The following is a 24,687-nucleotide window of genomic DNA, read 5'->3' as shown; positions in this document are numbered from 1 at the left end:
GATGAGCCCCATTTACAGATAAAAAAAGAGGCAGTGAGTTCTCTGGCTTGTTAAAAACTGGTACTCAGGAGGCTTGAGCATTTACTGCATTTGAGGTCACTGAACAAAGATGCTTGTGGGGGAGATAAAAGGACAGAATATTTGGCAGATAACAGGGTCTAGGCATGGAGGCCTCTCTGGGTACTGAACTTCAAAACTCTAGTCTAGTTTGCTATTGATCTTTAGTGGGCATAGGGACTCAGAGATGGGGAATACTGGCAAAAATATTGGGATGTAGGATGGATGTGGGATGTAGGTAGAGATGCGACATTTGGGAACCCCAAACTATGTGAGAATGAACATTTATGAGGATTCAATATTAGCTGTGATGTGATTAATCATTCAGATCTGCAGAATATTATTGGGGCAGATTCTGGGCATAAGAGAATATTTTCAGGATGAAATATTACAGGAATCTAGAACCTTCTTGAGCACCAAACACAGAAGTGTCTAGAATGTGGGCAATAAATAAATATTTGAAGGGGTGTTGCATACTGTGTAGAGAATTCCATTCATGGGACATAGAATATTGCGGAGATAGGCCAATGGATGTACTTAAGGGTATTCCACAGACTGAACATTCAGATGGCTATCTGGGACTATGTTGAAATGGTGGGAGCCCTGGAACGTTGTCTGGGTTGGGATGTTGAAGGTACCAAGGTGTTTCAGGATATAGTAGCTGGGAGATCATGATATTGGAAGTGAGTTAATGCTTTTGGAACACAAAACGACAGCTGGGATTAGACATACTGAGAACATGGATCACAGGTTCAAGTGGAACTTTGGAAGGGGCAGAGAAGCAATGGGCAAACCTAGTGAGGGCATGGAGGGAGGAAGGAGGCAGGTGAGCCAACCTAGCATTTATTGTGAGCCCTTTGTCCATTTCTGCTCCTGAGTTTTGTGGTTTCGAATTGTTTCTCGGATCCATAGAACATATTGAGAGACTCGAGTGTAGACGCCAGGCCGGTTGGGCTGCCCGCATGGGAAGTCTCCCCAGGAGATGATGCCATGGAGCGTTCCATTACAGATCAGGGGGCCCCCGGAGTCACCCTGAGTGGGGGAAGAAAGAGAGGTGAGGTCCTTGGTGGAGCCAAACAAAGGTATAGGCAGGGACATGCCGGAGAGAATGAAAGATGGAGAGAGACACATGTAGAGGCAGAGACAAAAGAGAGACAGGTACACAGAGAGGGTGAGAGTGTAACAGAAGAGGACAAATCCAGAGGAACAGAGTGACAGCAAGAGCCACAAAGAGAAAGACAGATGGATGCACACCAAGACCAAGAGTAAGAGACTTCTCTCTCCATGCTTTTCTCCTCTCCTCAGTCTTAGGAGAGTGATGACACCTTACTTCAACCCCCACTCTTGGTTCTCTGGCACCCCTCCACCCCTCAGCCCTGCTGTGCCTTTATGGTTCCTTGGTGCCATCTCACTATTGAGTAAACTCATCCATACCTGGGTAGGGTATGCAACACATGTACTTCCACTTTGCCTCCCTGGACCAAGGCATATGTCACTGATCAGTTGAGGCACAGATCATTAACTCATTAATCACTCTTTCCCACTGAACCAAAACTCAATCTCAGAAGCCTCCTCTATTGGACATAGGTTTTGTCTCTTGTGTTTTATGGAGAGTTTTGCCCATTTATTTCCCCTTATTTTGGTAACTACTTCCTGATTTTCTCTTTGGGGGAAAGGCCCCTCCTTTACCCTCAATCCTTGCAGCTTGTCCCTACCCCTCCCTGACCCACACAGCCAATCCTGTGACAGACTTGGTCCATCAGAGAATCCCACAGCTCTGGCCAGTGCAATGCTTCAGGACCCATGACTTAAGTCAGCTTAGTGAGACTCACACTCAAGATGTTCATGTAAACAACTGGGAAACTCTTTTTAGCCGAGTTGCTTTGGAGAGTGGGATGTAAGACCAAAGCTGCTGAGGCCATCTTGCTATTGCATGGGAAAAGCTTAATTGAGAATGAAGATAAAAACAAAAGAGAAAAGAGCAGAGCTGAAAAGAGACAGAGCCCTAAACCCATTCTTTATGCACCTGGATCCATTGGTGCCTGAAGCAAGACACCTCTGGAGTTTCCAGTTACAAAAGCCAGCGTGTATTGCTTAAGCTGGTTTGAGTTGGGCTTCTGTCACTTGCAAATGAAAGAATGCCAACCTTTCTGAATCTCAACATTATCAGTGAAATATGAGGCTTAAGATGAATTATATTCTCCAGCCATGGGTACTCTCTTTTTATCTTGACCCTCGATACTACGGGACATGTCATTTCATTTTATTTTTATTTATTTTTATTTTTAAAGAATATTTTACCCATTTATTCATGAGAGACACAGAGAGACTTAGGCAGAAGGAGAATCAGGCTCCCTACTGAGAGCCTGATGCAGGACTTAATCCCAGGACCCCGGGGCATCACGACCTGAGCAGAAGGCAGATGCTCAACCACTGAGCCACCCAGGCACCCTGGGACAGATCATTTTATTTTTTTTATTTATTTTTTTTTTTGTCTTATTTTATTTTTTTTATTTTTATTTTTATTTTTTTTAGGTTTTTTTTTTTTTTTTAATTGGTGTTCAATTTGGGACAGATCATTTTAAAAGATTGCTTCCCCCAAGGCTAGAAGCAAGTCCTTCCCCCCCAGCATCTGTCCCCACCTCCATCCTGGCTTCCCATCCTGGCTTCCTATCCTGGCCCTTGGCAACCCAACCACTCCATTGTTCTCACCTCACAGGAGTCCTTGCCACCCTCTTTTGTGCCGGCACACAGCATGTTGGGTGTGATCTTCCCTGGGTAGACTTGGCGACACTCTTCATCTGAGCGTAGCTGGATGTTGGCACATTGTAAGGTTTGGGGGTAACTCACTGGGGAGGAGAGAAAGAAGAATCTAAGGATGTCTGTCTGGGACAGGCTATGGGATGGGAATTAAACAGGAGGATCAGTAGAAAACAGATGGAAAGGGGGATAGGGAAGAGAATGGATATGTATCTGGGAAAAGTGAGGTAGGAGACAGGTGCCAGGAGAAACAGGGAGACGGAAGTGGAGGGAAAGAGGGACAGAATGCGGGGAGACTGTGAGGCAAGAGCTGTAATAAGGAGGGAGATGAGGAGAGGGATGGTTAGAGATGGTGAGAGACAGGACTAGGGATGGGGAAAAGAAGGGGAAGAGATGGCATGTCAGGGAGGAAGAAGGAATGAGATGAGAGGAAGCCCAGGCACCCACTAAGGAGATGCAAAGGGCCCTTGCTGCTGTAAGGCTCAACTCTACATTCATGCACATGTAATTTGTACACAAAAGATATACTTGCATTTCCTTACCCTTAACAAACACATGCCTGCCACTATATCAAATTTATAAGTTACATATTTATTTAAATATATTTATGTATAATTTCTATACTACATAATTTATATACAGACATATTTAAATAAATACATAAACATAGAATTTGTGATTTAGAAAATCAATCTATATAATCTGCATATTTGTATACAAATGTATAGTGATATACATTTATATAAATGTATTATACATATAATATATAGCATATATTATAATATTTGGGTTTTATTAATTTATATACTTATATAAAGGATATATATGTTTATATTATATTTGACCTTTAACATATATATTATATAACTGTATAACTGTACATTTATATAAAAGATATATATAACATAACTTTATACATATTTATAAATTTATGTATTTATAAAGGATATATAACTATATGATCTATGACATATATAACATTTATAGACATTTGTCTAAAGGATATATGTAACATATTTAACTATATATAAATTTTTATGTATTTATATAAGGGATATATACAACACATATATGTGATATGTAAAATACACTATATAACTATACATTTATTGTTATTTATATAAAGAAGTCCTCCTCCAATCTTCCCTCCCATTTCTGCCCCAGTTTTCCCAGCCACTGACCCCTCAGACCATCTGTGAGGGCGCATACCCTGGGGGCTGGTGGTGGTGCCCCAGCCAGACACCCGACAGCAGGTGCCAGCAGGGAGACAGTTGTTGTGGGAGAGGGGCAGGACACGGATGTGGTTCGTGGGCTGGACCGGGGACTGCAGCTCCAGAAGCATGATGTCATGGTCGTGGTTCAGGTGGGTGGGGCTGATCTGGTATTGAGGGTGGGGGATAGAGCGGACTACCTCCCTCACCTGCTCTCCGGCCTCCACTCGCCCCAGGGCATGCTTGCCCAGGTAAACTCTGTACCCGCTGTGGGTGCAGGAAGGGGGTGATTAGAGAGGATGAGCCCATCTCCACCAGCTTCCTTCTCTCCAAGTATCTTCCACACCTCAACTCCAATCCCATCCAACCCCAATCCTAAATCTGACCTCATCCTCAATCCAGGCCCCACTCTCCCACCACCCTAGTCCATTCTCATCCCTATCCTCATCCCTGACCCTACCCTCATCCCTGACCCCCACATACTCCTTCAGACAGTGTGCTGCAGTGAGGACCCATTTGGGGTGGACCAGGACTCCCCCACAGAACAGCCGCCCTTGCACTAGCAGGGCTGCCTGCCAGGGCTGAGAGTGGGGGCGACAGGTGTAGCCACCCGGGAGAAACCCGCTGGTCCCATTGGTGCCGTTGAGAATCTTGGGATACTCCTGAGAGATGCCTGGTGAAGAAGAGAAAATGTTAGGGAATTGGGGTTGGGCGGGGGGAGGGGGGACATGGATAGAGGCCCTGGGCTTGGGGAAGGAGTCAGAATTTTGCCCTGGGTGATTAGGAACTGATGATTCATTCGTTGGCCTCTAGGAGTTGCCATCTTCCATGTAATGGAGATGAGTCAAGGCAAAGAGGTGATGATGTCCTTTTCCGTATAAGTGCTAATTCCACTGGGGGTTCACAGAGTTCATAGAACAAGGTAAGTAGAAGGCTGACTTTCTCCTCATCTGCATTTTCTCACCTCACCATGAGGATGGATTTCAGGAGATGGGAATGAGACTGACCTATACATCTACCTAGGCAGTAAATACATATCTGTCCATCTATCTATCCACCCATCCTTTCAATATGTATTTACTGGGGGCCTCTATGGCTTTAAATATAACCTAGAGCCTAACTACTCTCAAATTCAAAGTTTGCAGGACTCTGTATCATCTGACTCTTATGAGCCACTTTGGCCCCCATCTCCCACCCTTCCCCTTCACACACTCTGTTCTAGATATATGCAACCATTCTCCAGACACACCAGACCCTTTGTACTTGCTGCACCTCTTTCTGGACAGTTCTTTCTCTAGATCTATTCCGTTCAATATGGTAGCCACTAGCTACATGTGGATATCTAAATTTAAATTAATTAAAATGAGAAAAATTCAGTTCTTCAACCACACCAGTTACATTTGAAATGTTCAAGAGCTCCATGTGGCCAGTGGCTATCATATTGGACAGGGCAGGCACAGGACATCAGGTATATGAAATATTCTACTTGATGGCACTCAGAATCTACAGGTTATGTGCCTATGTTCTTCTTGATTCTGAGAGCTCAGCTCAAACATCACCTCCTCAGAAGCCATTCCAGGGACGCCTGAGTAGCTCAGTGGTTAAGCATCTGCTTTCGGCTCAGGGCATGATCCTGGAAGACTGTATTTATAATAGCCCCAAATTTCATACCTGTTACTTCTTAACAGATTTTTATTTTGTTAAGTAATCTCTATATCCAATCCACATTGCTCGAACTTATGACCCCAAGATCAAGAGTCACATGCTTTACCAACTGAGCCAACCAGGCACCCCATCATACCAGTTACTTTTAAAAAGTCACCAGCCCCTTGTTTGTCTGAAAATGTGATTGGACAAGCAAGGATCACCAGATGCATGAAGAAAACTAGTAGCCGGAAAGAGAAGTATTAAGGGCAATAGGCAGAATTACAGTGAACTAACCCCAGAGGAAACAGAACTATTCAGAAGGCCAAATGAACACATAAGGAAATTAGTACACAGTGGGATGCTGGGGTGGCTCAGTGGTCGAGCATCTGCCTTCAGCTCAGGGTGTGATCCTGGGGTCCTGGATCGAGTCCCACATGGGGCTCCCTGCAGGGAGCCTGCTTCTCCCTCTGCCTGTGTCTCTACCTCTCTCTTTCTCTGTGTCTCCCATGAATAAATAAATAAAATCTTAAAAAAAAAAAAAAAGAAAAAATAAGCCATTCCATATTCCTGGCCACCTGGTCTAATACTACCCATCCCAGGCCCCCAACCACTTCCTATTACATTCCCCCAGTTGATTTTCATCAGAGCCATGATCACTACTCATTTCTCTTTATATTTCTTTACATTTATGTGGCCTTTTTAAAAAATCCCCCTAACTTGATTATAAGCTCCAACAACAGGTACCTTTAACCACTTTATTCAGAGCTGTATTCCCAAGACTGAGCACAGTGTCTGGCACATAGTAGGCTTTCAATCAATAAGTGTTATATGTGTCAGGCACTATGGCTGACATCGGAGACACAGTGGCCAGCAATGAGAGAGAAAGTCCACCTAAATGTGCTACTTTCTGGCTGGGTGATCCTATACCAATCACTAGCCTTAGCTTTCTCAGCTGTAAAGTAGGAAAACATCTCTCATTGGGCACAGCACCTGGCATAATGTAAGGTAAGGCCTCCATCCATAGTGGGGACTGTTATAAATTATTAGCTACAACAGGAGGTCCTCCGCTCTATAGCCAGCAGGTTCTTCTTCTCCCTGGGCCAGCTTCTGCACCTGCATAAACCACAGGAGCAGCTGAGTGGTTCTCAAAATTGGGGACAGGAGTCATTGGTGGGCACAAGGTCATCTTAGGTGGTACAGAGATGAGGCATCAAATTGCAGCCTTGGAAACAGAATCACTGCTACTTCTCTGCCAGTCCTAATTTTGTTGAGGAGAAAGTCTCATGATGGGGCTAATAGGCTTTTAACATCTCTCTAATCCTCGCTGAGCTCACTTTTTAAAGCCAGGAAGCAGAAGCCTTTAGCCAGCAACCTAAAATTTATTAAGTTGAACCATCTACAATCACTGTTTTGAGGGAGGTCAAAAAGGGTTCACTACTGGCAATGGCAGATGGTTCAACCCAATAAACACATTGTTTTTATTACCTGGTTCAGAATTTTTTTTTCCTCTTATTTATAGCAAAGGATGCTTTTTCCTTTATTTTTTTCCTCTTATTTATAGCAAAGGATGCTTTTTCCTTTATTTTTTTCCCTCTTATTTATAGCAAAGGATGCTATTTCCTTTATTTTTTTTCCCTTTTATTTATAGCAAAGGATGCTTTTTCCTATTTAGGACAATGATATAAACTTTACTTTTAATATGCTGTAAGTTAAAAAAAAAAAAAAAGAGTTGGGTCTAAGCAGACCATTAGATCTAAAATAATGAAGATGGTTACCAGAAACTAACATCCAGGATGCTGGGGGACAGGGCAGACAATATGGATCATGATCCTAACTCAGGCACCACCAGTGTCATTGGGGCAGGACCTGCTGTCTCAGAGTCCCAGGTTTTTAGCAGTGAAACTGGAGTAATTATAGTGCTCCTACCTCATAAGGCTGTTGAGGGCTCCACAAGACGAAGCATGTGGAGCTCCTAGCCCAGGGCGTGGTACCCAGGAGGGGCTTGGGACATGGGCACCGAGTCCTGGGAGTGGCTCCAAAGGAGAGAAACCACCCCACCTTCAGGCCAAGGGTGGTGCCTGGTGCCAGGTGCCGGAGGACTCCTCCCTCCTTCAGGTCTCAGCTCAGGGGTCTAGTCCTTTGGGAATGCATTCCAGATCAGGAGTTGCCACTACAACTCTAGGCAACTGGCTTGGCTCCTTGAAGCCATCACCTCCTGTCACAGTCATGACTAATTATTAACTAATTATTTGGGTAATTGTTTGAATAATGTCTGCATCCTTCCCCGCTAGGCTCTGGGTATTAAGAGCAGGAACTGTGTCTGTTGTACAGCACCCAGCACAATGCCCCATGCTCAACAGCTGTCAGTTAAATGGATGGTTGGATGGACCTACGGACATAAGGGTGGATGGATGATGATGCCTGGATGGGGTTTCCAGAGAAGTTGGCTGCAAAAAGGCGCTTAAACGTGAAAAGGAATCTTTGGGACTGACTCACGGTGGAACCAGGTTTGGGGTCACCCCAAGGATTGAAGGAAGAACAAACTAAAAGGTTCTGGAAGGCGCTGAGAATGAAGAGAGAGTACTTCAAATAAAGTGATAACGACTAATTTGCCAGCCCCTTCTATCTGCCCTGCACTTGCTTATTTTCATATTCATACCTTTTGTAGTAGGGACTTTTGTGTTCTGATTTTACAGATGAAAAAAAACAGAGAAGCTAAGTTATCTGCTCAAAGTAGTAGTGTCAAGATTTGAACCTCTCTCTCTCTCTCTCTCTCTGGCCTTGAATGGGAAGGGAGCTGCTGCAGGGGCAGGGGCTGCGGGTTTGGGGTGGGGGGCTTCTCAGTGCAGAGGTGGGCAATCAGGGAAGGGCCTGGGGTCGGTGGGAGAGTGGGCTCACCGCATCACCCCATCGGAGAAACCAGGTCATGCAGGGACAAGCAGGAAGCTCTCGGGGCTGTCCCCGCGGGACCTGGCCCCGTGTGGGCGGTGGGCGGAGCTCGAAGCTCCCACGCCCCCTCCTCCTGGCCTGACCCTCCTACCATTGTTCGGGTGACCACCCCGCCTCCACCCACGCGCATTCTTACCGCTTGACAAGGCCGCCATCAGGAAGGCGATCGCAGCGACCAGGGGCCACATGGCGACTCCGGGGTGGGGCGCAGGGCGGGCGGGGCCTGGGAAGTTGGTGTGGGGGGATGGTGTTAAGGGCTGGCTCGACCCCCTACCCCCACCCCCACCCCCAGTCTCTGACCGCCCCTCCTCATCACCTCTGCTCCTGCACTTTCCAGTCTCGAATCTCCTCTCCTTCACTAAGAACCTTGACCCTGGAATCTGCACCACCTCTCCCTAATTTCCATCCTCGGTGGGGAGCCCCAGTGAGGAGGGAGGAGGGGCTGGGGCCGCGTGCACCCGCGTCCTCCCGCGCCCTCCAGGGAGCCGGGCCCTCAGGAACTCTCTCCCGCCTCTCCGCCCCCTTGCTACCCTCTCAGGGTCGTCCCGGGCACCTGGCCTCAAACAGCTTATCTTTCAGTATGGTTCACCCTCTGCAGCTTTGCAGATTTCTATCTCTATAACTGAACCTCTGGCTTCCCTCTCCATCTCCCTGACTCAGCTGTTCTTTTCCTTTCCCTCCTCACCTTTCCTTCCTCTCCCCACTCCTCCCCTCTGACGCTCCCGCCCCTGCCCCAGGCGGACCCTACCTCGGTGAGAGGCCGGGGTGCTGAGCTTCACCGCCAGCTGCGTCCAACTTCAGCCCGGACCCATGGCTTTTAACCCCTGAATTCCCTCCCCCAGCGCCCTCAGCATTTCCCTGTTGCTGGCCTCCCCCTCTCCACCCCCAATGGCTCAGCAGGCGCCTGCCAGGCACCCCCTAGTCTGGGCATGGCCCTTCCGCGTGGGGCGGAGCTTCCAGGACAAGCTGGGACCCAGATCTGGCCCCACCCAGGCCTCAGTTGAACCCACTGTGAACCTTGGGGCCTCAGGACCCACCTAGAGGGAAGAGGAAAGCTATTTCCTTCCTCAAACCCACCTGAAATCCTCATAACTCCTCCTTAGGTCAACCCATTTTTCATCCCACTTTCTAATCTCTCCAACCCCTGTGCGTGTTCTAACAACCATCTGCTCCCAGATGGCCATTTGCCACCCTATTCCTATCTCCCTAATTCCAACCGTACTCCTTGTGGTCAGCCTATCCCCCAAACCCAATCCCATTAACAGCCTTATCTCAAATTTGTCCAAACATCAAACCCAACACATCCAAATTCCAGTTCCCAGCTTCATCTCCAGCACCAACTCCATCTCCAACCCTTCTGAAAAACACAGGGATGCCTAAATTTACTCCACCATTTCCCTTCCCCTATCCTCACAACCATCAGGTGCAAGAAGGTAATCTTCAGATAGGCAGATAGAAAGTCAATTGGACTTGGACTTGGATGAGGCCTGGGAAAGCAATATTGTGGGTAAATGGCCTTTTAGGAACAAGGCCAGTTGGGGTGAGGGAGTCCATGGGGATGTAGGTGGAGAGGGAGAAGCAGGAATCGGAAAGCTCTGGGGGCCAGGATGATGGGGAAGAGGAAGGAGGAAGAGGTGGTGTTTGGGGAATGAGTAGGTGCCTCCTGAACTGTGACTGGGTGGGGCCATGAATTAATCCTAGGGGGTGGAGGGGGGCAGGATTAAGGATTAAGGAGGGCAGAGGTGGGGTCAGAATTTGGAAGATAGCCAGGGATGGGGATCAGATGAAGTTTGGAGAGAGAGCAGTGGTGTCATAATAAGGATAAAGGATTAAGATGGGCAGAATGAGGGTTCATATCAAAATTAGTGTGGTCTATGTTGGAGAAGTTTAAGTTTGGACATAGGCATCAAATCTAGTGTCAAAAGGTAAGTCTTTTTTTTTTTTTAAGACAAGTTTTTAAAAAGGATCTAACCATGACTCTCCTACATATATGAAATACATATATGTCAAAGATTTTATTTTGATTTATTAATAAATGATGGAGTTAGTAAGATATTACAAAGAACCACACAGGTAGAGTCAACAAGGAATGCTGAAATGAATTTATAAATAGATACAAAACTGGGGACACCTGGGTGGCTCAGTGGTTGAGCGTCAGCTTTTGGCTCAGGGTGTGATTCCAGGGTCCTAGGATTGAGTCCCTCCCCGCAGGGAGCCTGCTTCTCCCTCTGCCTGTGTCTCTGCCTCTCTCTGTGTCTCTCATGAAAAAAATAAATAAACTCTTTTTTAAAAAAATAGATTCAAAACTGGTTTATTCTACATGGGTAGGGGGAAGGAAATTAATTGTACTTCCACCTGACAAAACTCATTTGCACAGTTACGGACAAGAATGATTTGCATTGTTATCAGCTGTCTATGATTTATGGAGTTGTACAGTAGCTCAAAGACAATAATAGAAGCAGAAACCCCATAAAATCCAATAACCCATTTAGTTTTCCATCAGAGACATCTATTGTATCCATCTCAAAGTCTTTCACATTTTTCTCCTACATTAGGAACAAAAGTTTCTGGACAGGATGGGTTTGATGACAGCATTAGGATGCAAGTGAGTTTGGGGAGAATAGACATAGGGTGAGGATAGGGTGAGGAGTTGGTTTTGAGGATAGGATAGAGTTCTAGATGGGAAGTATCTGGGGATAAGAATGTTGATGGAGGGATCCCTGGGTGGCGCAGCGGTTTGGCGCCTGCCTTTGGCCCAGGGCGTGATCCTGGAGACCCGGGATCGGATCGAATCCCACATCGGGCTCCCGGTGCATGGAGCCTGCTTCTCCCTCTGCCTGTGTCTCTGCCTCTCTCTCTCTCTCTCTCTGTGAGACTATCATAAATAAATAAAAAAAAAAAAAAAAAAAAAAAGAATGTTGATGGAGTCCTACTGGGTTGGGCTTGGAGCCAAGACTGAGGATTTGGATGGGAGGTGTTGAAATATAGCTGAGCTGGTGTTGTGGGTTGATAGTAATAATGAGGACTTGATGTGAGGTTGAGTGTCTGTGTTGGGGTAGGGTTTTGGTGGGAGAGGGCTGGTTCATAGCTGTGAGGTCCTCCCAAGGTGACAGAAAGAGTATTATCTGTCCCCACCTTGAAATTCCCCCACATCACAAGGCTGGCTCCAGAGTGGGCACTGAATTCACTCTTTCTAAATAGTGTTGGGTTCAGGTTGGGTGGAGGAGATGTGGGAGGAGGGAGGATGCAGTTTAGTGAGGTGACCGACAAGCTTGTGTGGGAAGTCAGTGTACCTATGCCCTCTTGTGGCCTGGGTCTACACTTCCAGAGAAGCCTCTCTTGCTTGGAAAGGACTGGAACGCGGAGTGGGGGCGGCTGCCTTTGACATTTGCTTCAGGGTGAGTACCAGATCAATGCTGATATTGGGGTTTATGACTGGCCTGGACTTAGGTTGGCTGACTCAGGTTGAAGTAAGGTCATGGACCTACTGGGAGTTGGGTGCATTCCACCCCCGTCACCTGACTGGGAGCAACTGGAGCCCACAGAGGGCAGTGAGCTGCTGAAAGTCACACAACTAGACCAAACAAGGTGTACTGTCTCATAGATCAGGGGTTTTCCCCCATCAGAAGGCAAAGCTGGAGAAAGGACTGGAAAAAGAGGCAGTATCCATAGTGATTCAGAGCTGAGACTCTGGAGCTAGACCATTCAAGTGACATGTGTTCAAATGAAATGATCCCCCTGTACCTCAGTGTTTCCAATTGCAAAATTGTGCAATCAATAGTATAGGATCTCCATGTCTTATAGAGAAGGGTTAAATGAGTTATTATTTGAAGGTGCTTAGATGAGAGCCTGACTCAGACCAAGGGCCACAAATGTGCTTGTTAAATAAGTAGAGCTAGAGATGGAGGTAGCCTGAGGTTTCCGGAGGCCCCACCCTAGCTTGGCTTCAAAATGGGGTTCTTTGTCAAGCAAGGACTGGAAGTTCTGGTTGGAAGTGCTGGCTGGGATGAGAAAGTTGGCCCCACACCCAGGCTCAGAGGAGAGGCCCCGATGCAAACGTAAAGGGAGGGGGAGACAGAGAAAGATACAAAGGGATAAATACACAGTGATAGAAAGACAGGGTGGGTGGGAGAGGGCAGAGGGAATGAAAAGGGAGAAAGAGGCATGAAGACGTAGAGATGGAGAGATGGAGAAGCCTGGGGAGAAACCAGACTTGTGCTCTTGGAGGGAAAGATGCACATGGAGTGGAGATCCATGAGTTCTTCTCTACAGCTGTATCCATGATGGGAAGGATGTCACCCCAGTCACCATCTTTCCTGTGCAGCAACAGAAAACTACTTTCCACCCATCAGAATAGCAAAAACCAGAAAGATCAGTCTCGCCACCTACCTGCGTCTGTGCCCACATCCTCTGCCTCCTGTCCTATTTCTATAGATGAACAGTCTTCGCCTCCATCTAAGACAGACCCCTCCACTTGTGCCTGCTATCTCTTCCCCTCTCACTTCCTTGGGGACACCATTCCAGCCAGCAGCTCTGCACTCCCTTGCCTGCATCAATTTTTTGCTTCCCCAATGAGCAGTCCCATTAACATCTGAACATGCTACAGTTGCTCCCATTAAATTGTTCCATTAAAAGGATTAAAACAGAGATGCCTAGATGGCTCAGCGGTTGAGCACTTGCCTTTGGCTTGGGGTGTGATCCCGGATTCCTGGGATCCAGTCCCGCATCGGGGTCCCTGCTTCTCCCTCTGCCTGTGTCTCTGCTTTTCTTTCTGTGTGTCTGTCATGAATAAAGAAATAAAATCTTTTAATTAATTAATTAATTAAAACAAAAACAAAAAAATGAAACCTCTCAACCTTCAGACTCTCCTTCAGCTTTTTTTTTTTTTTTTTTAAGCCCAATTTCTTTCTCCCCATGATGGCAATTTTTTCTAAAAAGTCGGCTACCCTCATTGTCTGCAGCTCCTAACCTCCTGTTCTCTCTTGAGCCCCCTCCATGCAGGCTTTCTCCCTGACTGCTCCATGGGCCATACCCTGTCCAGAGTACCAATAACTTCTGTGTTGCTGAACCCATCTTACTTCAGTTATCAGCAACGTTTAACAAGTGGATCACTCCCTGTTCCTTCAAAGAGATTTTTCCTCCACTTCTGGGACACTATATCCTCCTGGTCTTCCTCATAGCTCAATGCGTATTCCTCACCCATGTCTGCTGCTGTTTGCTCCTGTCCCGTCTCTACATGGCGGAGCACCTCAGGCCTTGGTACTTGGTCCTCTCCTCTCCTCTGTCTACACTCACTCCCTCGGTAATCTCATCCAGCCTGGTGGCTTTAAATACCATCTACATGCTGATGACTCCCAAATTTAAGTCTCCAGCCAAACTTTGCTCCTGAACTCACAACTTGACATCCAATGGCTTGCTCCACATCTGCATGTTCAAAACCAAACAGGCTCCTCTTGCAGCCTTGATCTTTACCAGGTGATCTCTCCATCTTTCTAGTCCTCAACAGTGAAAACTTTCATTTCTCCTTTGGATTCCTTCTCTCACACCACATGTGTCAGCTCTGTCTTCAAAATAGGCCCCACATCTTTTTTTTTTTTTTTTTTACGATTTTATTTATTTGAGAGAGAGCGAGCACAAGTGGGTGTAGGGGCAGAGGGTGAGGGAGAAACACATTATCCACTGAGTAGGGAGCCCCATGTGGGGCTTAATCCCAGGACTCCAGGATCATGACCTGAGCTAAAGGCAGATGGCTAACAGACTGAGCCACCTAGGTGCCCCAGTATCTGACCCAAATCTGACAATTTCTCAATACCTTTCATCCTTGACACCTGGTCCCTCGCAGCCACCATTTTCTCCCACCTAGATTGTTGCATATTTCCTATCTGGTCTCCCTGTTTCTAGCCTGTCCACCTATATTCTGTGTTTGAGAAAGCAGCCAGGGTGACCTTTTATGAGAATGTGAATCAGGGCAGATCAGTCCTCCTCTCAAAACCCTGCAGTGCCTCCCATCTCACTTGGAGTGAATGTCCCATTTCCTGACGGTGGCCTACAAGCCCCTAGACATCATCAACTGTTTCCCTTTTCCTGCCTTTCTCATGCCAGGCACACTCTCAGAGCCTCTTCCAAGCTGGATATCTACATGGTTTCTTCCATTCTTGTCCTCCTCTCCCTGAAGACTTTCTTGACCAATGTACCTGGGAATTCCGAGGACAAGTTCAATGAATCACTAGAAGGACTCCCAGAACCCAGAGAAGCTGCTCTAATCATGGCTTCGGCTTATTACAAGTAAAAATATAGCATAAAATAAGGCGTATCTGGGTGGCTTAGTTGGTTAAGTGTCTGCTTTCGGCTCAGTTCATGATCCCAGAGTCCTGGGAGTAATATAGACTAATAATATCTGTATATAGTCGATATATAGACTAATAATATATATATATTTATATATATAATAAAATAAGCAGAGGAAAATGGTGCACAGGGCAGAGTCTGGGAGAAACCAGGCACAACATTTCGGATGTCCTCTCTCCCTGAGGTTGTGCAGACAGCACCTGCTTCCCCAGCAGCACTCACAGGGTAGTTCAACCAGGGAAGTTCCCCTATGTTTTGATGTCCAAAGGCACATGGCTGTCTGCTTGCATGGCTGACCTGAGTCTCTAGCTCCTGCAGAGGTAAAATTGATACAACATGACCCAAGGCCTCTACCATGTCATTTTTATAAGGATAGGCTATTTGGCAGACTAAGGCCCCCAGGTAAACAAAGACATTGTTATCAGGCCAAATAACAGGCAAGGGCCAAACCTTTCCTTCTGCGCAGAGTTTTGGACCACCCAGGCCTGCCGAGTTAACCCTTATATATATATTTTTTAAGATTTTATTTATTTATTCATGAGAGAACACACACACACAGAGGCAGAGACATAGGCAGAGAGAGAAGCAGGCTCCATGCTGGGAGCCTGATGTGGGATCATCAGGATTGCCCTGGGACGAAAGGCAGACAGCTCGACCGCTGAGCCACCCAGGCATCCCACGAGTTAACCCTTATCGCACAACCACCTATTTCAAATCCCTCCTCTGACATTCTCTATCTCTCTTACTTTGCTTGACTTTTATGCAAGGCACTCCCATCTGTAATACTTCATGTTTTACTCATTCATTTATTTATTTCCATCAGAAGTGAGTGCCCTGGGGGCAGAAGTGTTGATCTGTTTTGTTCTATAACAGTACCTGGTGTATAATAAAATTTAATGAATATATTTGCTGGATGAATATTCAAAAAATATTGAATAAAGATAAATATTCAATAAAATGCAATGAATATTCACTTTTGTCACATGCAGATGTGACTTACATTTGCAGAATGAACTGCAAGCATTGCTGAGGGTGTGGGAGATAGGAATCCTTATCTAGACAAAAAACCTACTAGTACTTGGTGAAATTGATTAAGAGAAGGCCTTTTGATCCTTTTGATCCAGTGGTCCCACTTTTGTGAATATTCCAGAGAAGTCTATAGGCACGGAAGGGGCATGTCCCCAAATAGTCATTGCATTATTACTTAGGTAGTGGAGGGAAACTAGGTGTCCATCATCAACGAACTGGGTCCTTAAACATGGTGGATATATACCAGGAGATGGTGCTTCTCAAACTTTAATATGCATTGTGTCCCTGTGGATCCTGTTAAAATACAGATTCTGGTTCTTTTGGTCTGTAGTGAGGCCCAAGACTCTGACATCTACTAAGCTCCAGCTAATTCCAATGCTGCTGTTCCTTAGACCCACACTTTGAAAAACAAGGGTATAGACTATTGGAGAGTAGTCCTCTCCAATAGAACTTTGTGAGATGATGGAAATATCCTATTTATCTACACTGTCCAAAATGGCAGCTACATACCGTTACTGAGCCCTGGAAATGTGGCGAGAGCAGCTAAGGAATGGAAACCTAACATGTATTAAATTTAGCTAATTTTTAAAAAAGAGTTTATTTATTTATTTGAGAGAGCACAAGCAAGGGGAAGAGCAGAGGGAGAAGCAGACTTCCCACTGAGCTGGGAGCCCGACGTGGGACTTGATCCCAGGACCCTGGGATCATGACCTGAGCCACCCAGGAGCCCCTAAATTTAGCTAATTTAAATTTAAAAATTAAAGAACCACATATAGCTAGTGGTTACCATTGGACAGCACAGGTGGAGAACACTCTGTAGCTGTTAGAAGCAATAAACTAGATGAGCAAACAGCAACATGGAGAGGTCGTTAATACAGTGTTTGGTGGAGTAAGATCACATTTTTTTTTAAAGATTTTATTTATTTGTTCATAGAGACACAGAGAGAGAGAGAGGCAGAGACACAGGCAGAGGGAGAAGCAGGCTCCATGCAGAGAGCCTGATGTGGGACTTGATCCTGGGTCTCCAGGATTACGCCCTGGGCTGCAGGTGGCGCTAAACCGCTGCGCCACTGGGGCTGCCCAATATCACATATTTAATACCTCAATCTTGGTGCCTCAATCTTGGCTCAGTCAGTAGAACATGTGACTCTTAATCTGAGGGTTGTGAGTTCAAACCCCACATTGGGTGTAGAGCCAACTTAAAAAAATACTTCAACCTGACTCCTCACCTACACCCACCTTCCACGATACCCTGTATCATCAGATTTAAGGTGCTGGTGATTGTATTTGCACTATTATTTTGCATACCTCTGAGATAGAGAAAGAAACTGTCATTTAAATTATGATATAATGCTAAGATACTATTGGTTGTAAAATGCTGCCTGATTTCAGAATTGTTAAAAATGTGAAGGAATGTGCATCTGAGAAGCAATAAAATGCAGTATTCAATCATCACAGTGGGGAGTATAGTTTGGGAATTGGGTTAATCTTTGATCTAAACTACTTTTTATTTGTTTATTTTTTAAAGATTTTATTTATTTATTCATGAGAGACACACACCACCGAGAGAAAACAGAGAGACATAGGCAGAGGAGAAGCAGGCTCCCTGCTGGGAGCCTGATGCAGGACTCAATCCCAGGACCCGGGGATCATGCTCTGAGCTGAAGGCAGAAGCTCAGCCACTGAGACACCCATGTGCCCCTAAACTACTTTTATTTGGCTTTATAGAAGGATGCAGGCCAAATTATAGCATGGGGTTTGAACCCACAACCTCAAGATCAAGAGTTGCATGCTCCACCAACTGAGCCAAGCTTGTGACCTTCTATTAACTCTTTAATTATATTTGTTGTTTCTGGTGTGTCACGTCCTGCTGGAGTAGAAGTTCTGTGAGGGGAAACTTGTGAGGGGAAGCTCAGCACCTAGAATAATGCCTGGTGTACTGTGTACCCAATAAATAGTCTTTGACGAATGAAAGTAAGAAAGAGAATGAGACTCGTAATACAATGGCTTCATGTAAATTAGCAGCAATAGCTTGTGACAGATGAGGCATGTTTTGCAAGGACACATGGTATTCAAGGCCATTTGTATTGCTGCCTGTGGGGAGGGAAGGTACTGGAGCCAGGGATGACAGATGGAATCAAGAAATAAAATGAGAGCAGGTCTCTGCCAGGACTTGAACTCCAGAGCGTGATTAACTCAACTCTCCTCACCTGAGATCTGATTAGGAAAAAGAGGACCTTTTTATTTGCATACGGTTTTCCAAGAAACAAGGTGAGTCTTTGCCCTCCCTGCTCTGAACTTCAGCCATCCCTGCTCACAGGACCTGAAGCAGTGGCTCAGGGAGGGCAATCTTGCTCAGGGTCATGCTGCAAGGCTGGGCATTTCCTTCTACCACACCAGATATGGTGGATGGGGGGGTGCCTCCAGGGAGCAGCACACACCATCCAGCCACTTGTCAGGAATGTGGTTCCTGGCTGGATACAATGAAGCCACTGTAGGTATAGTCATTGGATGAATTAAATGAACAGGTGAATGGAATTTAGGATTATTCCATTTTTTCTTATTATTTATCTGGTGTTTTGAGATAGTAAGAGTTTTGAAAAATGTCTTCCCTGGGGGATGGTGCCAGTTTTGTGCTTTCACACTCCTGTTTCCATATCTAAGGGGCCTTAAATAATGATGCTGTGGGAGTAGGGAGAGGAACCATGAAGGACTTCTCTGGAAAAGGAGATTCATGGGCCAGGGGTCCGGATCAAGAGGCCGGGGTCCTGGACTCATGGGTCTGAGGGAGGAGAAGCTGGAGGTCTGGATTCTTGGGTCTGAGGGAGGAGAAGTTGGAGATCTGGACTCCTGGGTTTGAGGGAGGAGGGGTTTGGGGTCTGGACTCCAGGGTCTGAGGGAACAGGGGGCTGAGGGTGAAGACTCCTGGGTCTGAGGGAGGAAAGGGCTGGGGGCCCATGACCCTGGGTCTTGAGTGGAGAGAGAGCAGGGTCTGGTGAAGCAAGTGGGCAGCTGATGTTCAGTTACAGCAGCAATCATTTGCTCCATATGGTGTTCTGGATCCAGGTTCGGTACTTGCACAGGTTGGTGTAGACTCCAGGGTAGCCGGGCAGGGCACAGTGCTCCATCCCCCAGGACACGAGGCCTTGGAGCTGTCCTTTGCACACCAGGGGTCCCCCCGAGTCACCCTGAAAAGGGAGAGGCCGAGATGGAGACACTCATGGACAGATGTTCAGAGCCATGGGTATGGAAAATCCAAGAGACAGGGATGGGGAAGGAGGTGGGCTGAGATCCCTTGCAAGGCTCTGGAGATATCTGTCCAAAGAGTTGGGGTCACTGCTTTCCCTCTTCACTGATGCCTGCTAACTCTGCCCTGGACTGACCCCTGGGGCTCACTGCACTGCTCTAGAAAGCTGCATGTGCCTCTTTATATCTCCCCATCTCTAGAGTCACCTCTCAGGGATGGACTAAGGTCTCTAGAGTCCCTGAGCACGGATTTCCTGGTGCTCATATGTAAGTAATAACAGCAATGAGGGCAGTGGTAAGTGCTGGCATGGCTCTGTACTCTTTCCGTGGGATACCATCTAATTCCACCACTTGCCCTAAGAGGTGCTATGTCCATTTTACAGATGAGTAAACTGAGGCAAAGAGGGAGTCCAAGGGTGTACAGCTAGGAGGCAGCCCAACTATTACAATCTCTCTGTTTCTGGGGAGGCCTCCGCTGATTTTCATGCTCCCCAGATCGTTTGATACCCAAGTCCCAGCTCCAGACAATCCCCTTGGACCTCACCTGACAAGAGTCCTTCCCACCTTGGGGAACACCTGCACAGACCATGCCAACGGTGATGGCTTGGGAATAAGCCTGCCGACACTCCTGATCCGAGGAGATATTGATGTTCACGCATTGCAGGGAGTTAGGGTACCTGACTGGGGGAAGGGTTACAAGTGGGATCTACCTTCCAGTAGGACCAAGAGTCTGGGGATCCACCTCCTCCTCCCTCAGACCCAGGAGTCCAGGCCCCCAGCCCTTCCTTTTCAGGATGCGGGAGTACTCACCGTTGGGGCTAGATGTGGTACCCCAGCCTGACACGAGGCAGGAAGTTCCTGGGCGGGCACAGGAACTGGCTATGGTGATGGGCCTCACTGCCCTCCCCAGCTGAATGGGCCGCTCCAGCTGCAGCAGCATCAGGTCGTTATTGTGGGTCTGGGAGTTGTACTGGGGGTGCGGCACCTGGCGAACTACACGCAGCACCTGCTGGGTGGCCTCCCAGTTCTTCAGGTTGTGCTTGCCCAGGGCTATGCGAAGGATCCTGGTCCATGTCCCCCAAAAGTAGGAATGCTCAGGATCTGACCTGGAGACCACTCCCCACCCTCTGGCCTGATTCCCTTATCTGGTGATGAATTTTCCAAAAGTCTGAACTGCTTGTGGAATATTTGATGGACTCTTGTGCTCTTTCCTGGGCATTCCCTCTTAGGCCAATCCCACCATCTGCCCCTTCCTCTCTTGAGCTTTGCTCTGGTTTCTGGCTTGGATGTGAGGTGATGGTTGAGAGTTCTTGGCTCAATCCTGGGTTCTAGGCTCGGAGTTCCAACTGAGACTCTAGGCCGTGGCTTTAGGCTCTACATCAGAATTGTTATCATGGAGTAGGCTCCAGGGAGGCTCTGTCCTGGTTCCAGCCTGGCCCCTGGATTCTAGATATTTTGAACTTTTGAGTCTAAACTAGGATCTGGGCTCTGTAGATTGAGTCTGGATCATGGCATACTTTCTAGACATGAGTGTGAGCTCTTGGTGTTAGGATAGGCTGCAGGTTCTATTTTGAGCTCTGCATTATAGTTTGAGTCTGGATTCTAGATGTTGCTTTGAGCTTTTAGTCTTAGGGTAGGCTCAATTCTATATAGAACAATGGATTCTGGATATGGATTTGAGTTCTGGATTCTTGCTTAAATTCTGGTTTATGATCTGGGTTTTAGACAATGGTATGAACTCTGTATTTGAGCTTAGGGTCCTAAACGTTCTTGATTCTTGGCTGGGCTCTGTTTCAGATTGATTACAGTTATGGTCTGGGCTCTTGCTTCTAGACTCTGGTCTGAAGAACCTGCCTCAGGTCGAGCTCTGGGTTCTAGATGGAGCTCCAGGTTATGGTGTGGATCCAAGTTTCTAGATGTTGGCTTGCATTCTGAACTTTGCATTCTAGACTCTGGGCTTAGTTCTGAGCTCTAGGTTCTACATCAAACTTTAGTTTATGGCATTAGATTTGCCTTATAGGTACTGGGTGGGCTTCTGTCTGGGATCTGGGTTCTAAGTTTAGATCTAGACTCTTTGAGAGGCTCTGAATTCTGTATGGGGCTTCAGATTATGGTCTGCATTCCGGGATTTAGACACTGGATTGAACTTTGGGTTCCTGGTTGCTCAAAAAGGAGCTATTGACTAGACTCTGAATTAAACATTGCATCTAGAATGGGTTCTGGTTCTATCCTACATTCTGAGCTGTATGTTATAGCTGTAAGCAGGGTTCTGGATTTATGGCTGGACTGCAGGTCTGGACTAGACTTTGAATTCTAAGTTTTGAGAGAGATCCTGAGTTTCTGAATGTAGCCTGTGCCCTAAACTGAACCATCAATCTGGAATGGATTCCTAATCTTAGTCTCTATATACAGCTTGGCCTCTAGACAGATTTCCAGATTATGTCAGGTTCTAGGTTTTGTATGGGACTCTGAACTGGCATATGGGTTCAATCTGCTTTCAGAATATTTTTTTAAAGATTGTATTTATTTATTTGAGAGAGAGAGAGAGAGCATGAGTAGGAAGAGGAGCCGAGGGAGAGAGAGAAGCAGGCTCTCCACTGAGCAGGGAGCCCGATGTGGACCTCAATCCTAGGACCCCGGGATCACGACCTGAGCAGAAGGCAGACACAACTGACTGAGCCACCCAGGTGCCCCTATTTTCAGAATCTAAACTGAGGGGTGCCTGGGTGGCTCAGTCGGTTGAGCATCGGATTCTTGATTTCAGCTGGGGTCATAATCTCAGGGTCATGGTCTCAGGGTCGTGGGATGAAGCCCTGAGTTGGGCTCTGCACTCAGCATGGAGTCTGCTGGAGATTCTGTGTCTCCCTCTGCCCCTCTCCCCATGCACTCTCTCTCTAAATAAATAAATAAAATCTTAAAAAAAAAAAAAGAAAAGAATCTAAACTGAGTTCATGATTTGTGGCTGGATTCCATATTCTGGGCTGTGTTGGTAATTTGAGGCTCTTATCTAGACCCCAAACCAGGACCCAGCTACTACATTAGGTTCAACACAATGCTCCAGGTTCTTAGCTGAGCTCTGGGGCTCTAGACTCTGGAATTCACTTGGACAAGAATAGGGGAGGAGGTTACTCACGGGCGTGCACAGTGAGCAGCGGTGATGACCCACTGGCGTGATAGCAGGGCCCCTCCACAGAGGAAACGACGAAAGGGACCTGCCAGCAGGGCTGCCTGCCATGGCTGGGAGTTCTGGATGCATGTATAACCACCAATTATCTTGTTCTCATCCCTTTGGCTCTGTGCCATGGCTGGAACAGGTAGAGATGGGGTAGGTGGAAAGCAGATGAACAAATGCTCTGACTCCCCAACTCTCTAGGATGTCTGGGATCCACAAATCCCCTTTCTTTACCTAATCCCTAAACCAAACACCTCTATCTGCCCCACCCAGTTTGAAATATGCCCAATGTCGCCCTCATTATTGTGCCAACACAATCAAGAGTTTTCTGATACATGACTCCCCATCGCCTCCATAGTATAACACTTGATCCCACAGCCACCTCATCCAGGGCTCTGACATATCTACTATCTTTGACTCTACCACGAATACTTTCTATCATCACTTTTTACAATACACCGCAATTCCCCCTCCCATTAATCCTTCTCCAACACATTCAAGGAGCTCCTTGTCCTTTTTGCAATCTTCCCCCGTGTATGACCCAGAATCTACCATCTCACCCCACACTCACTCCATCTGCCATGTCACACCCCTCCTTGTGATCCCACTCCCCTACCCTCACCACCCACCCCCATCACCGCCAACAACATGCTGTCTTTCCTTTAGTTCTGCAGCCCTCCTTTTAAATAAAACCCACACAGGAATGGACACTTCTCCATAATGCCTCATTTATTCCTCTCCATCATCTTCAACTCCTATACCCTATTATTTCCTGATATCTTCATGACTAAGAACCCAGTCCCCCTCCTGCTTGCTCCTCAGTCATGACCCCCAAAACCACCTCCACACCTTCTCACCAGCTTACCCATGAGCACACTGGGTCCCTGGGAACCCTCAAGGTCTCTTCTCAGCATTTCCGGGGCGGGGGGATTGTCCCCACCCCAGACCCCACTGCTTTCTTACCTAGAGCTATGATCTGGAGTGCTGTCAGCAGGAGGAACATTCTGGGGACGGGGGTCAGGTTCTGGCAAATGCAGAGGGAAAGTGAGAGAGAAGTAGGCTACCAAAGACCCAGAGTTTGAGGGACAGGGACAGAGAGGGCCTTAGACAGAGACCCAGACCCTTAGAGCCATGGATGTGCCTCTGTGTGTGGAGGAAGTGGGGGTGGTGTCTTGCCTCCCTGTCACTCCGTGGAGGCCTTTTATCCCTGGTCTGGGCAGCTGGCCCTGTCCCCCGCCCTTCTCCTGACATTTTTTTTTTTAATTGGCCAGTTTCCATTCCAGGACTCCCTGGTCCCATCTCCTCCCTCCCCTCTCTGGCCAGAGAAGCAGCCACAACATTAATGAGAACCGGCCCAGTGAAGGTGTTTATTCTGGGAGGAACCCAGGGAGGGGGGACCCCAGGGCAGGGTGGACAAGGTGGGAGGGCTCCAGGGAAGCTGCTGGGAGGGGTTGGGAGTGGGAGACAGAGACACAGAAAAGGCTGGGAAATGTAAGAGAAGTGACAAACGAAGGTGAAGAGCCAGAGAAGGGTCAGAGAAACACAGGCCAGAGAGACAGGTGTCAGAGGGACAGAGACTAGGCAAAGATGGTGAAGGAGAAGGAAGGGAACATTGTCGGGGCGGGGGAGGGGAGGTGGGAAGACAAGGGAACAGGGGAGGCCCAGAGACAAGAGATTCATGGAGCGGGGAGAGTGGGAAAGCCGAGAAAGATATGGAAAAGCAGAGGCAAGAGGCTGAAGACAGAATAGAAATAGACACAAAGGAAGAGAAAAAGGAAGGTGGAGAGAAGGAAGGCAGATTGCACACATGCCCGGTCCCCCCCCCACACACACACACACATGCCCAGGCCCCAACCACACACACACACATGCCCAGGCCCCCACCACACACAGACTAACCGCAAGAGGATGGGAGGAGGGGAGGAGGGGAGGAGGGGTGGGGAGACAAGATGGCACAGACGGAGGGGAGGAGGAGGAAGATGCGGGCAAGGCAGAGGAGGGGGAGTCGGGAGACAGGTAACCAGGTGATGGGGACACATATAGCCCTGGAGGCTGAGATGGAAGGTGACCACAGTGAGGGGGTGGGGCTGGGAGCTGGCAGGAGACAGGAGGGGCGGTAGCACCTGGGACTGTTTGGTCCCCCAGGCTCTCTCACTTTGTGGTTCTCACAGTCCTGAAAATTTGGGGAGCAGGGGTCCCAGCAGGAAAGGGGGGGGGAGTGCAGAACTGGGGCCCCCAGCCTGGGCTCTGCAGAGGGGTGGGGGCAGA

General features: G+C 47.4%; 2 protein-coding genes and 1 long non-coding RNA gene across 3 annotated transcripts; 1 reads left to right on the top strand and 2 right to left on the bottom strand.

Moving 5' to 3' along the window:
* Positions 1-38: 38 nt before the first annotated feature.
* KLK13 (kallikrein related peptidase 13) lies at positions 39-9,467 on the bottom strand. Its single transcript, XM_035711114.2, has 6 exons — positions 9,373-9,467; positions 8,761-8,847; positions 4,512-4,701; positions 4,027-4,295; positions 2,770-2,906; positions 39-1,089 (listed from the first exon to the last, which is right to left on the bottom strand). Exons 2-6 carry the CDS (start codon positions 8,810-8,812, stop codon positions 901-903), a joined length of 837 nt encoding a protein of 278 aa, XP_035567007.2. The 5' UTR covers positions 8,813-8,847; positions 9,373-9,467; the 3' UTR covers positions 39-900.
* LOC112645064 (uncharacterized) lies at positions 4,043-8,274 on the top strand. Its single transcript, XR_004812863.2, has 3 exons — positions 4,043-4,180; positions 4,842-4,950; positions 7,967-8,274. It is a non-coding gene; the product is annotated as an uncharacterized LOC112645064 (long non-coding RNA).
* An 8,509-nt stretch (positions 9,468-17,976) lies between the features above and the next one.
* Positions 17,977-24,230, bottom strand: KLK14 (kallikrein related peptidase 14). The gene is made up of 5 exons (XM_025424089.3): positions 23,383-24,230; positions 22,381-22,552; positions 20,058-20,311; positions 19,792-19,928; positions 17,977-19,189 (listed from the first exon to the last, which is right to left on the bottom strand). The coding sequence occupies exons 1-5, from the start codon at positions 23,420-23,422 to the stop codon at positions 19,037-19,039; spliced, it is 756 nt and encodes a 251-aa protein (XP_025279874.3). The 5' UTR covers positions 23,423-24,230; the 3' UTR covers positions 17,977-19,036.
* Between the last annotated feature and the right edge of the window lie 457 nt (positions 24,231-24,687).

This window comes from Canis lupus, chromosome 1 (assembly GCF_003254725.2).
Source record: "Canis lupus dingo isolate Sandy chromosome 1, ASM325472v2, whole genome shotgun sequence".
Taxonomy (NCBI): Eukaryota; Metazoa; Chordata; class Mammalia; order Carnivora; family Canidae; genus Canis; species Canis lupus.
Note: the sequence above shows the minus strand (reverse complement) of the source record. Positions and strands in the feature narration are given on the sequence as shown.